General features: G+C 41.3%; 2 protein-coding genes and 1 pseudogene across 4 annotated transcripts in view; 2 read left to right on the forward strand and 1 right to left on the reverse strand.

The window, feature by feature from the left end:
- The window catches only part of Tp53bp1 (tumor protein p53 binding protein 1), a 96,861-nt gene extending 96,071 nt beyond the window's left edge, over positions 1 to 790 (forward strand). For both annotated transcript variants that reach the window (XM_008822327.2, XM_017795389.2), the window contains exon 28: positions 436 to 790. In XM_008822327.2, coding sequence (XP_008820549.1) covers positions 436 to 623 — 188 coding nt within the window. In that variant the 3' untranslated portion in view covers positions 624 to 790. The remainder of the gene's footprint in view (positions 1 to 435) is intronic.
- Positions 791 to 919: 129 nt separating this feature from the next.
- Positions 920 to 14,341, reverse strand: part of Tubgcp4 (tubulin gamma complex associated protein 4) — a 37,369-nt gene continuing 23,947 nt past the window's right edge. The window contains exons 10-18 of one of the 2 annotated variants that reach the window (XM_008822326.3): positions 12,174 to 12,224; positions 11,254 to 11,359; positions 9,347 to 9,454; positions 8,757 to 8,895; positions 6,492 to 6,669; positions 5,349 to 5,483; positions 3,760 to 3,876; positions 3,007 to 3,146; positions 920 to 2,384 (exon numbers count right to left, since the gene is read on the reverse strand). In XM_008822326.3, coding sequence (XP_008820548.1) covers positions 2,372 to 2,384; positions 3,007 to 3,146; positions 3,760 to 3,876; positions 5,349 to 5,483; positions 6,492 to 6,669; positions 8,757 to 8,895; positions 9,347 to 9,454; positions 11,254 to 11,359; positions 12,174 to 12,224 — 987 coding nt within the window. In that variant the 3' untranslated portion in view covers positions 920 to 2,371. Of the gene's footprint in view, positions 2,385 to 3,006; positions 3,147 to 3,759; positions 3,877 to 5,348; positions 5,484 to 6,491; positions 6,670 to 8,756; positions 8,899 to 9,346; positions 9,455 to 11,253; positions 11,360 to 12,173; positions 12,225 to 14,341 lie in introns of both variants that reach the window. The other variant, XM_008822325.3, reaches the window with a different exon arrangement.
- On the forward strand, positions 12,246 to 12,886 carry LOC103725079 (annotated as a pseudogene).

Below are 14,341 nucleotides of genomic sequence, written 5' to 3' on the forward strand. Positions count from 1 at the left end.
CAGGGAGACCCTTTCTAAAAAAAAAAAAAAAAAAAAAAAAAAAAAAAAAAAAGGTGAGTCAACATAACTGGATTCCAGTTCTGTTTTGGGTTACAAAATTAGCATATGGTGTTTATAACTTTGATTTTAGGTTATGATCAGAAGCAGTATTTGCATAAGAGGGCTTTGGTGGACTGGAGAGATGGCTTAGCAAATAAGAGCACTTAACACCAACATTAGCTCACAAGTTCCATGGGATCTGATGTCCTCTTCTGGCCACCAGGCATGCATGTGGCATACTTAGATATATAAAAATTCTTAATAAACCTTTTAAAAATAAGAAGGTTTTGATTTGGCACAGTGGGGTGCACTAGCTAGAGGGAACACCCATTATTTTTTTAATGGAGCGCTAAACTGAGTGTTCTTTCCTCATTTACTTTCCCCTACTTCTTGCAGACATTGCTTTAGGGGTGTTTGATGTGGTGGTGACAGACCCTTCATGCCCAGCCTCAGTGCTGAAGTGTGCTGAAGCATTGCAGCTGCCTGTGGTGTCACAAGAGTGGGTGATCCAGTGCCTCATTGTTGGGGAGAGAATTGGATTCAAGCAGCATCCAAAATATAAACATGATTATGTTTCTCACTAAAGATACTTGGTCTTACTGGTTTTATTCCTTGCTATGGTGGAGATTGTGTTTTAATCAGGTTTTAAGTGTGTCTTGTGTGTAACTGTATTTTGCATGGATCTTGTACATAGTTTTATTTGCTGGACTTTTATGATAAAATAAATGTTGAATTTCTTTGGTTGTAGTAACTGGGATTTCTTCATCTGTTTCTTTGAGCTTAATCTCAGAACACAACAAATAGTACCTTCTTGTCACAGAGAACAAAGGAAGATAAAAATGTAGTAATGAAGTTTCTTCTGTGGCACCTCTGTCAGGTTACCAGGCTGTCTAAAATGCTATGCTTCTAAAAACTCAAGGGCCTAGATTAACAGCAGTGCCAAAGTTGAATGGAATTGGTGACAGTCCTAGGTTTCTAGATCACTAAGAAAGGGAGGGAGTGTCTCTGGTGCTGAACTCATCAATGGCTGACCTATCGGGTACTCCTATACTCTGAGAGCTAAAAGGGAAAAGGCCAGTTCTTATGAATGGACAGTGACTAAATTTGATGGGATGACTTTGTGTAAGATGAATTTTGTTATCCTTCCCTACCATTAACATCGTCCCTGTTAGTGAATGTCCTCTCATCCTCTAAACAAAGGTTAACAGCTTTTTCCTATAAAGAGCCAAATAGTATTTTAGGCTTTGTAGCTGTTTGGTCTGTCACAACTCCTCACCTTTTGCTGTGAGATGAAAATAATCATAGACAGTAGGTAAACAAGTATGTGTGGCTGTTTCAATAAGATCTTATTTACAAAAGTATGTACAAGCCATAGTTTGTAAAGCCTTGCTCTGGACATAACAATGGAAGAAGTCCTCTCCAGGTGACAGCTGCAGAAGCCAAGGCTTTCATAGTGGGTAGGAGAAGATATAGTTGAAGGACAGATTCAGTGACCTGTAGCTGAGGCCTGAACACTGAATTCTTGCCCACATTAGAGAGAAGGACTTGTTAGTGGTTATTTCCTTTATTCATAGTGATATGAACATTAATGACTGTCAGTAGTGGCCGGGCTATATGAACAGAATCTTAACTCCTGTGGTTTGTCTAAGGTGGGAAAATTGGGCCTGCAACTTTCAGTATCTCAAGTCTTAACAATTTGACCTCTATTGTCCTCAGCTAGAATTGTCCTTTTACCAGTCTGAAAGAATTAGCACATACTGGTAGAATTCAGATTCAGTTTAGCAGATCCTCAAAGGTGGGAGGCTCTCAATCTTAAATTTCTGAAGATTAAATATCTAAAGATATCTAAATATCTAAAGATTATCTGTATAGGTGTCAATTACTTGGTACAGAGAGAGGGAAAGCACACAGCCTATACTGTCTCTTCTAACTTGTGGGTAACATCCAGAAGCTGGCCCATTTATAAGCGTAATTCCTTTCTTACATATGAACCAAACCTAAAAATACTTAATTTTCTGATCCATGTTTTTAATACCATCCAACAGATGTCCCAGTGTAAAGACTCAAAGCCTGTGTGGTCAGCAGAGCTGACCCCATAGTTCCCCTTGGTGGGCAAGTTAAGACTCTCCCCTAAGATGGAGCAGTTATCTTCCCCAGAAATGATGGGAAGGATGTGTACCTCTGGACAGCTTCTAGGAGAAAAGGCAGAGCCTTCTCACCAGCCTGCAGACATCTGGTGAGTGCCTAGAGAATGAGATGTTCGTTTGGATCTTCTGTTACAGACTTCAGAATGTGGTAGGACTGACTCTTACTTCATTTTATGAACCAGTTTTCACATTCCAAAACTATAAAAGAAAGAAGAGAGTCTCTTTAAATACCATGCTTTCCCAAATTGTCTTCAAAGACATACAAAGTAGAGGAACCTGTGATCTACCTCCTGTCCCCTTAATTCCTGAAGAGTTTGGCTCCTGCTGAAACCACTTAGAAAAAAGTCTGCTGTGAACATCTAAGAAGGGCTATAGAGTGCTTTTCTGAATGGGAGTAACACAGATCTCTGAGAAGTCAACTACCACTAAATTTCATTATTAGATTTAAAAAGTTTACAAGGGGCAGTGCCCTACTTCGGTGGCAGCAGAGCAGAGGCCAGCAAAGCATGATGCATTGCTGCACTGCTAGTTCAATAGGTCATGGAGGCCACGCTGCCCTCAGCACAGCACACATAACCCAACACAGGACTTGAAACCTCTCACTACCAGGTGCAGGGTGTTATTTACTATGCTGACAATTTTTAATGGGAAATAATTTCAGTAAAATTTACTAAAGATCATCAGACATTCCCTTAAATCACTGAGCCATGTCTATAAAAGGAGAGTATTTGGAGTAGATGATGATTGAAGTTGTACTCTGGAATTGTATAAATCACCACCCCACCCCCAACCTAATGAGTCCCTCAAGGGTTGTTCCTACCTGCCCAGAGTTCCACCAGCCTGGGTATAATATTTGTTATAATCCAGCCGTAACAGTAGTTGAGCCAAATCTGAGTTGATCTGATGATTCCGAACACTAGAGAGAATCTTGAACAGGAGTGAAGACTGGCGACTAAAGCCCTGTGGAAAGACCCAAGCTGTCATCCCGTTAAACTCGTCATCATTAGCTTTCCATGGTGACTGTGGTGGTGAGGGGGGCCTTGGAAAAGTCTTGCATAAAGATTTTCAGGACCACCTGGCCTTCCCACATTCCCATTTTCATTAGCTCCTGAAATGTTTGACTTCTTAGTACGATGTCCAGAAGATGCATGATGCCTATGAAGGTAGTTTTCTCATTAGTAGGAATTTAACAGCTGGTTTCAGATTAATATAGTACACTGGGATCAGCGAGAGCTTGGTTTTGTTTCAAGGAGATAAATATAGTTCTCAGATTATAATTAAAAGTGAGATGGGAGGCTGGTTCAGTGGGATGTGAGAATGTGAGCACAAAGCGAGTGCATAGTCGGTGGGCTGAAGGCTGAATAAACAGCGCAGGGCTGAACTATGTTTGAACTCTGTGAGGAAGCACATTAATCATTTACTTCAAAATCAACTGATACCAACATTTTAATCTTTCTATCTTGTTATTTCTGTGTTTATACTGGGAAGTGCTTTATTGACTCAGAGCAAAGACTACTTTCTCCATGGGCACAATTGCCTTTGTCCTTTGAACGAGTGCGTACTTCAGACTCACCTTCACAAGAATGCTTAGCTGGGCAGCTCCACGTTCATCCAGTGGACCCAGGTTCTGACTGACTAGTGAACAAAAGCTGTGACAGAGGTCTAGGATTTCATTCAGGCAGTGAAACACCTACACAAGAAATAGAGTTGGTATTAGGAAAAGGGAGATATATCTGAAATGAAAGGTTTGGGAAAACAGTCTAACAGCTGACCTTCCATGTCTGACTCAGGATAGACAACGCCACCTGCAAGGCTCCTGGCCCTTTTGTGCAACATGCATAACAAACGTGCCCTCCTGGCATAGCTGCAGTCTACTCTAGTCACCCCTGCACAAAACTTCCACTCTCGCCACATTCAACTTGTCATTTCTTAGACCTGCTGAGTGTGCTCCTGCCTTTGAGCTATGGGTGTTGTTCCTGTCTCCAGGATACTTTTTTTTTCTTTTCTTTTTAATGCCAATTCAAGCCCTACTCTCTGTAAAATGCTCCTTCCCCAGTGTAGCCTTTAGTGAGCTCCACTTCCCTCTGTACTGTTTACTTGGAAACTGTTCAGGCCACCTGTGATGTTACTGGTCTTTTGTATGTATATGTGTCTTGTTTTTCCAACTAGATTGTGAGCTCCTTAAGGGCAGAGCCATGACTTATACCTCTTTGTATCCCCAGTGCCTTGCATACAGTAAGCACTCAATAAAGACTTAATGATGATGACCTTAGTTCTAGTGTTCTGCTTTTCCCCCAAGATATACCCATGCCATCCATGCAAGGGTTTTTGGTTGCTTTCAATTCACAGAACCCTTTAAAGTGGTATCTCTATCAGTCACTCTCCTTTGGTGTAGCAAAAGGAAGTCTATACCATTTATGTTATGGCACTCTGAGCAATAACAACTTGCTCACATCTAAGATAAAGTATAACCATTATACTAGAATCTACCAGGAGCTGTTTCAGTCTTCCTGTTTTTCAAGATTTATTTATGTTTATGAGTGTTTGCCTGCATGAATGTATGTGCACCACATGCACACCTGGTGTCTAGGAAGGCAAGAAGAGGGCATTGGATCCACTGGAACTGGAGTTACAGATGGTTGTTAGCAGCCACTTGGGTGCTGGGAACTGAACCTGGGTCCTCTGTAAGAGCTAGTGCTCTTAACCAATGAGTCTTCTTTCCATCTCCTAGTCTTCCTACTTTTCATCTTGAGATTAGAACCAGTTTGTGAACTTTAAAAATGACTGGTACCTAGATCCTACTCTAAAGAGTCTAACATAAGTGCTCTCTGGCATTAGAGGTTTACAAGGTCCCAGGTGATTCCGATGTGTAGCCAAGGTTGAGAGTAGCTGCCACGAAGGGGCTAAATGCAGATGGACATAGATCCAGAGAGACAGACACTATTTGTCTGTGAAAACAACATCCTATGATACAATATTTCAGAAATTCACGACATTTCAGTTCCCTTTTAACACTTTTAATTTTGCCTTATAAATTGTCAAAAATGTTTAAAAATGGAATTGAACAAGTGCTTAATAATAGTTCGCTATCCTGTCAACTCCAAGAGCCAAAGGAACAGTAAGGTTAGAAGCAGCCTAAGAAAACCAACCAGCCCTACTTACAGGCTTCAGCAGGATAAAGGACTGGGCCAACAAATTGCTTAGGAAGTGGTCGTGTGCCAGTCGGATGCTTTCAAAGTCCCGTGTAGAATTGATCTGATGAAGCAGCTGTGAGAACTGAGACTCCAGCACATCTACCTGGGAGACAGTTAAATCATTTTTCTAGTATCTTGCACATCCTGAGCACTCTATTTTATGTACCTTCTCATCTTCGTTCTACCGAAACCATTTTCAGGCTGACCAAAGATATGCTTAGATTGCTGAGGCTTGTAGGAATTTTGTGTGTGTGGTGCTGGGGAATCAAACTCGGAGTCTTGTGTATGTAAGGCACTTCCTGACTTTTACTTTTAGACCGTGTCTTGTTTACAGCCCAGGTTTTGTCATTTGCCTTCCTCCAGCTTCCCAGTGTTAAGATCAGAGGCATATGTCAACAGGTCTGGCTATGTAAATTTTTCTTTATTTTTATTTTTTTGAGACAAGGTCTCATGTAGCCCAGACTGGCCTTAAACTCACTGTGTAGCCATGATGACTCTGAACTTCTTATCCTCCTGCCTCCACCTCCCATGTGTTGGGATTACAGGTGGGTGCCACCACCAAGTATTATTCAGTGCTAGGGATCAAACCCAAGGCTCCTGAGCTACATTTCCAGTCATGGCTGGGTAATTCTTAATGGCCTCAAATCCACGCCACGTCCCCTCCGCTGACTGACTTGGTTAGTACTGGAAGTACTAATGGGCTACATGTAAGGATAAATTCAGCCCAACACAAAATTATAAACTTAAGTTAAAACATTAAGATATTCTTTTGCAATTTTTTTTCAGTAATGTTGCATGGTTCTCTAATGTGAGTTTTGGAGATGACAATGTCAAAAGGTTGGACATGCCTGTAAGGATTCCAGAATTTCTAGCAAATATGAAGAGGACATCAATAAAAAATATTGCATTGTCCATAAGGATCCTAACTCCTTATTCCCCTCCATTCAAGTTTCTGCTTCCCCTAAAATGCCCTCAAGAAACATGCCTAGTGATATAAATCCTGAAGGTCCTCAAACTCAAAACAGCCATTTTACCAAATAAAGAACTGTAGACCCTCTCCAGTACCTCCTAGACATCTTTCTACCTTTTCTATGCATGTCTCAGAACACACCTGAAGATAGTACTGGAGATTATCTACCAAGAATGCCATGTGATTTCTTAGGCGCCACTTGACTGCGTCCGTTTGATTAGACTTGAGATGTTTGCGCTGCATTTGGAGGGCCCAGCAGTGCTGCAGTTCAGCTTGGACGCGGCGCACACTCAGTAAGTACTTGAAAACAACATTGTACCTAAGACAGAAACAACAGGGTGAGATACAGATTTTACCCTAACCCCATGTACAGGGGGTTAGGGTAAAGAGAAATGGGGCTGCCACCTATTTCTCCCCTCTAGAAGCAGGCAGGCTAGAAGAATTGGCAAACACATTGTAGTTCAGTTATACAATAAGTTACATAGCAGACAAAAATGAATGAACTTCAGCTGTATAACAAAATGACTCAAGTTGTATGATTTTAAATAAGATAAATTGCAAAAGATCATGAAGCCCTTTAAACAGCTTTCAAATATGCAAAAAAAAAAAACCTTTTGTGAATATATAGGTACAAAATTACAGAGGAAGGAAAAAAAACACTGATTACTTTGGGCTGGGAGAGACAAGGGGTCAGGACTAAGAAAGAGCCCTTAAGTCTGAACATCATCAGTTTTTGTGTTGGGATAGTTTTATGATGTGCATGTGCAAAGGGAGTTAGGAAGACAGGAGGGACTTACATGGACCAGAAGGTATGTTATGAACCAAGGATTCTGATTTTGATTCTGTGTCCCTAAAGACCAAAGAGGGGTTAAAAATCACTTTCCTCAGAACAGGCCCCCTGCCTTCCAGCAAGTTTTGGGGAAGGGAAACTGCTTAATGCTGAGGCCTTGGACTGAGAAGACCCTGTACTGAGCAGCTGGCTCCTGCCGAGCTAGAGATATTTAATATATTGTAGAAGACAATCCAATTCTATTCAATCAAATTGAAAAACAATTTACCTCTAGAGGATAGAGAAGTGGTTCAGTGGGTAAGAGCATTTGCTACACAAACATGAAGATCTACATTCAAAGCACACATACATGCTTCTAATCCCAGAGCTTTTAGGGCTTTTAAAGAATCTGATTTATGTCCAAAGAAGTTTGGGAACAGCTGGGGAGACAGCTTGGTACATTAGAGCATTTGTTAAGAAAGCATGAGGACCTGAGTTTGGATCTCAAGCACCCATTAAAAAAAGCTGGGCATGGCTGTGTATGTGCACCTATAACTCCAGTGCTATGGAGGCTAGGAGGCATGGAGATAAGACGATCTCCGAGGCTTGCTAGCCAACAAGTGTGGCTGAAACGGATAGCTCCAGGTTCTGTCAAAGATCCTGTCTCAAGGGAATAAGATGGAGAGTGATAGAACAGGGCATCTACATCCAATACACATACACCATACATATACACCACTTACACATAAACACACACATCCAATGGAAGAAACTTTGAAACAGACATCTGGATAGTGATTTGAACAAACCTTACTATAAAGATTTTATTGGGGGGGGGGCAATCAGGGGATTCCACGTAGACTGGTTTACCTTATAAGGGATTATTATTAGCATTACTGGATATAATAATGGCATTGGAGCTATGTTCAAGTTATGTTAAAAAGCAAGCCTTTTTGGCTGGGCGTGGTGGCGCACGCCTTTAAGTCCCAACACTTGGGAGGCAGAGGCAGGTGGATCTCTGTGAGTTCAAGGCCAGCCTGGTCTACATAGTGAGTTCCAGGACAGCTGGGGCTACAGGGAGACTGTGTCTCAAAAAGACCTAAAAAACAAACAAAAATCAAGCCTCTTTTGAGTTGCATACTAACATGGGAAGGGATTAAAAAAAGCTTTATGTGAGGTCTGGGGATTCAAACTGAGATCCTCATACTTGCACAGCAAGCACTTTACTCATTGAGCCATCTCTCTAGAACCTAGTCTAATGGTTGTAAGTGGCTACCTACTCTCCCATTCATTCCACTGCTTACCATTCCCTACGGTCTCATGGTTGTCACCTCACTAATTATGACTTGTCTAGCAAGTCTCTAACCTCTGACTTAGAGTGTAAAAAACTAGTTGGGGAGGCAGAGGCAGGCAGATCTCTGTGAGTTCAAGGCCAGCCTGGTCTACATAGTGAGTTCCAGGACAGCTGGGGCTACAGGGAGACCCTGTCTCAAAAAGACAAAAACAAAACAAAACAACAACAACAACAAAAAAAAACTAGTTGGATGACTGTCTTGTTCCCACCAAGTCTATTCCTGCAAACTTCTTCCCTTGGATGTAAGGTAAACTTTACTTGTGAGAAACTCAGAAATACTCACTTTTCCAAGACAGCAGGGGTGAAAAGAATGTGTAGTGGCCACTGTACTTTATAAGAAAGACCTAGGGCGGCCCAGCCGGAAGCAGGGGCTTCCCGAGGGGAAGTTTCGCGAGAAGTCCCTTCTCTTGCCTGAGTAGCATCTGCTATGATTAAGAAAATAAAATAATAAATAACAGTTTGGTTAATTAGAACCAAGAGTCATTGAGGTAAGTGACATTCATGAGACGTGAGTGCAGCTGCAGTAGCAGAGCTTACAGAGGCACAGAGACTGGAGGGAAGGAGACTTCTGAAAGGGGTTTTCTTGGGATTCTTTTTCAGCCTTAAAGTTTTTGGAAAAAAAAAAAAAGGGACCATTCTATTCTAGCAGCACAAAAATATATATAAGCAACCTCAAAATCAAAATGGCCTTGGTACCTGAACCTTTCTGTATTTCTGGACCTGTGTTTGTACCTGAACAAAATTAAGAGTACTAGATCAGGTGATTTCTAAGGTCCAAAATTACACATTTTCTGTGGGGGGAGAAGGAAGCTGAAGTGGGAAGATGGGTGAAGATCAGAAGATGCAGAAGGTAGGCAGCAAAGAAAAGCAAACCTTTGTGTTCCTTTCCATGATATTCAATTGTCAGGTGCAGCAGAGGGAGAAGGTTGTCATCATCTAGCAACACCTTGTGTGCTGACTGCTGAAAGGCAACATTCACATCTGCAAGAAAGAACACTTGGGCTGGCACGAAAACTAACAGCAGGGCAGTGCGCATCCGTGGCTTTGCCTGACCAGCATTCATTCCTCCTTGTCCTTGTTATTAGCAGCCCTCTGAGACAATCGACCCTGCTCCCTCCAGTCCTTGGAGTTCGAGTACAGTTGACAATATCTGATTCTTGGAGAGGCAAGTAAGCCAGCATGAGCAAATGGAATGTGACATTCTATCCTGTTGGCTGTTTCCTTTATGGGTATGACATGACCTGATCCAGGCCAACCTAGAGGCTCTATTCAGATTCATAAAGACTAAGGCTCTTTTGAGATAAACAGTTTTAGTAAGAGGAAAACTTGGCTACAGCCTGTCTTGCCTGTCTGAAGCCAAAGGTGAAAGATAGAAAGAGATCCAACTACTAAACACCTCAGATGAGCCATTAAACATCTAAAACAATCACATCGCTGAGCTTTTCAGTTATGAGAATCAAATTACAACTTTTTATTTTTCTCCACTTAAACAAGTCAATTGGGTTTTCTGATATCTATGACAAAAATACCATGTATGTATAATGGCATCTATTTTACTAAACTAGAAAAATAACCCTCTTTTTTCCTCCCATTTTCCTTTTCTTAGCTCTGATCCTTACTGAATTTTCATGTGGTCTGAATGGTGATAGACATTAACAGTCAAGCGGTAGACACTGAACTTAATGTCTGACCTCTTTTTATTACTACAGTGCAAGATATGTGACCTGGGCAGGGTCAATTAAAATTCTTTCACTGGAATTCTTTTTTTTTTTTTGTCTTTTTGAGACAGGGTCTCCCTGTAGCCCCAGCTGGCCTTGAACTCAACAAGAGTTCTGCCTGCCTCTGCCTCCTGAGTGCTGGGACTACAGGCATGCCCCACCAAGCCCCAGTGCTCACTGGAACACAGAGCAGGTCTGATATGTTACTGATGGTCTTGGAAGGTCATCCAAGAATGCACAGGAGAAAGAGATAAGCTATGGTAAGAGGGAGAGAATCTGATCAAGATTCTATACTAGTTTGAGTTTGTTTTTTGTTTTTTTTTTTGGTCTTTGTGAGACAGGGTCTCCCTGTAGCCCTAGCTGACCTGGAACTCACTATGTAGACCAAGCTGGCCTTGAATTCACAGAGATCCTTCTGCCTCTGCCTCCCAAGAGTGTTGGGATTAAAGACATGCACCACTATACCCAGCAATGGAATTTTAGATATAACCACAAATACATTCTTTTCTAACTTGACTTGCCCAAGCCAGGTTCCCATTATCCACAACATGCCTTTAATTCTTTTCTTTTTGTTTAGACTCGGTCTCATACATGTAGCCCAAGCTGGCTTCAAACCCACTAAGTAGCTGAGGATGACTTTGAACTGATATTTGTGCCTTCAATTCCTGAATGCTGAAATTACAGACAAGTAACCCAGTTTATGCAGAGTTGGGGACCTAACCCAGGGCTTTGTTCATGATAGGGAAATACCCTACTAAATGAGCTATATCCTCAGCCTCACACCTAAAGAGCTCTAGTGGATACTATAAGTCACAGTAAGTCCCAGGATTCCCTGTAACACAGATATACTATAATCTGAAGATGAAAGACCTAGTTTGAAGACCTACTCTTTTAGGAATGGTCACAGGGCCTAGGTGCTGCTCCTGATGACCTCAGTTGGAAGTACTGCTCTAAGTTAACAATCTGTTCCTATGTGCAGCAGGCCTAAAAGCATCAGTATTAGTCAAGAAATACCCTGCAATTTCTGCAAGCTGTTTACTCTCATGGCTACTGGACATTTACCGTGTTCTGTTACTGCAGTGGGCGGTGTTTTTAACATGTGTTGAGCTGTGTCAATGAAGGCCTGAAACAGTTCTCCTCGTCCCAGAAGGTAAAAGTCTTTAATAATCTGAGGAAAGAATTCCAATTTACAATTCAGTAAATCAAAGCCAGGAGGTCCTCATTATCTACACACATAAATCCGGAACTTATTAGTCTGAAGGTACAGGCTTGGCATTTCAAAGAGGCATCCTGAGCAGCTCAAAGCAGGAGGACTCATTTATGGTTTTTTTTGTTTGTTTGTTTTGTTTTTTGCCTTTGATATGTTTTTAAATTTTTATTTAATTAATTAATTTATTTTTGGTCTTTTTGAGACAGGGTCTCCCTGTAGCCCCAGCTGTCCTGGATTCACTAGAGACCAGGCTGGTCTCGAACTCACAGCAATCCCCCTGCCTCTGCCTTCAGAGTGGTGGGATTAAAGGCGTGTGCCACCACGCCCAGCTATATGTTTTTTTAACAATTTATTTATTATTTTTATTTTATGTGTATGCATGTATTGCCTGCATGTAGGTAAGTGCACCCGTGTGGTGCAATGCCCAAGGAGGACAGAAGAGACTGTTGGATACCCTGGAACTGGAGTTACAGACAGTTGTTAGCTGCCATGTTGGTGCTGGGATTCGAACCTGGGTCTTCTGCAAGAACAACCAGTGATCTTACCACTGAGCCATCTCTCCAGCCCTCATTTGTGTTTAATATCATAATTCAGTGGCAGTAATTATACTACAACAGAAGAGAGTAAACTTAGTCTTTATATTACAGTAGATTTTTAGCATAAAGTCTAATTGCCTCATTTGAGTAAGAACAGATGAATCTACTGTGGAAGTCTAAGCAATAAGTGCTTTCTAGCATCATTTTAAGATTTAAAAGAATATCTGAGTTATTACCTTCAGCTGACCCAGTAAATCTGACTCCTCTACCATCAGTGTCCAGAGGTGCTATGACAAGATTTAAAAAAAAAAAGAACAAAAGTTCATTAATTTTCCTGCAAAGAATAGCTCCATACAAACCCAGCAATGTACTGAAAAAAAGCTCATCAGTTCAGTTAATCCTGGGAATGAAGAAATTTAACAGTTAACAACAACAACAACAAAACCTGTACAAGATAAAAATGTTCTGAAATTAGCAGTAAGAGTTACACACGAGGGGACATATTAAAAGCCACTGGATTGGCAAGAAACCATGGCCGGTGTGGTTGCTGTATGCCTCCATGTAGGGAAGAAAAAGTTGGGAACAGCTGCTGCCTGCCTCACAGATCGTGGGGCTTCTGAGGTGTTGTGGAGAAGAGTTTGTTCACATATAAACAAGTAACCAGCAGTGAGGACATTCCCACTGCAATGGAAAACCCTTACAAGGAGCCTCTTAAGAAATGTATCTTGTGTGAGAAATGGGTAGATTATAAGAATGTACAGCTTTTGTCCCAGTTTATTTTTCCATTCACTTCCATTTATAGAAGGCACATAACAGGTCTTTGTGGGGGAAAAAAAAACAGAAATAGCAAAAGCAATTAGAGGGCTTGGTTTATGGCACTTACATACAAGGATCCTGCATATCTCAAAGACCCTAAAGTTTGGAACATCAGCTATCAGGAGTAAATTTTTTTTTTTTTGTCTTTTTGAGACAGGGTCTCCCTGTAGTCCCAGCTGACCTGAACTCACTATGTAGACCAGGCTGGCCTTGAACTCACAACGATCTGCCTGCCTTTGCCTGCTTTTGCTGGAATTAAAGGCGTGTACCACCATGCCCGGCTGAGTAAATATTATAAGGTTACTACCAATAAATTTGTAAGTAGTTGAATGCCATACACACACAAAAAAAGCACTAGATTGTAGACCATTTTAAATAGCTAAAATGAAAGAAATGTGTATAACTGGAAACATACAACCATCATTACTAACAAACAGATATTGTCATGGTCTGCATGGAAAGTCCAAGGAACAGATCCCCAAAGCACCGAAATTAGTAAGACTTTAGCAAGATTTGTGATTAATACAAAGAAACCCAGCTCATAACCAGCATGAAAGTGAAGTCTCACCCAGAGGATTTGCATACTGGAGTGATCAGGGCTCCTGGGTATCCACCCTGAAGCTTAGTTCCTCCTCCAAGTCACTGGAACTGATGCAGCATTAGGAACTTCTCTTTGACCCTTTCCCAGTACACATTACAAGATAATATAACTGACATCTCTAGGGGAACAGAACCTGACACTATAAAGTAACTAGACATCTCCTCTAAGACTGAGGTACTTGGCACCCCAGTGGCTGGGATTTTGCATGTTGTTGGGAGTCTAGGAACAGTCCTTTGCTAACTAAGGGGACCCTCCTGACCTAAAGTCTGCTTCCTCCCTAAGGTAGTCCACACTGAATAACTGCTAGGTGTAGGGTCACATGACCTACTGTCCTGCCCTCAATTTGGGACTTCTCTGAAGGGCCATCCTAGCTTCCACTCTCTGAATAGGATGGAGGCTTCTGTTACAACTCCATTGCGATGTCTCTTCTCCCCCAGCTAATGTCTGCTGCTCTTATTGCTAGCAATGAAATCTGAGTCTCAGAATTTGTTTCTAATTTGACCTATGATTCAGACCAAAAATTTTAAATATTCTCAAAATATATGCTTAAAAAGTAAGGAAAAGTTGCCAGGTGTGGTGGTGCACACCTTTAATCCCAGCACTTGGGAGGCAGAGGCAGGAGGATCTTTGTGAGTTTGGGGCCAGCCTGGTCTACATAGTGAGTTCTAGTCAGCTAGGGCTACTAGGTAGACCCTGTGTCCAAAACCAAAACAACAACAAAAAAGTAAGGAAGAAAAATAAATAAATAAATAAATAAATACACAAATAAATAAAAATATATAAAAAGAAAACCAAGAAGAACAAAGTTGTTTGAAAACTTACGATATACACATGCAAAAAGTTAAAACTTGTCTTTGGACATTAAAGACCTCTACAGTGAAAATTTTAAATCTTTAAAGAAAGAGATTGAGGAAGACATCAGAAGATGGAAGGACCTCCCATGCTCATGGATTGGAAGAATTAATATTGTGAAGATGACCATGCTAC

This window comes from Nannospalax galili, unplaced genomic scaffold, assembly GCF_000622305.1.
Source record: "Nannospalax galili isolate Female #2095 unplaced genomic scaffold, S.galili_v1.0 scaffold1909, whole genome shotgun sequence".
NCBI classification, from domain to species: Eukaryota; Metazoa; Chordata; class Mammalia; order Rodentia; family Spalacidae; genus Nannospalax; species Nannospalax galili.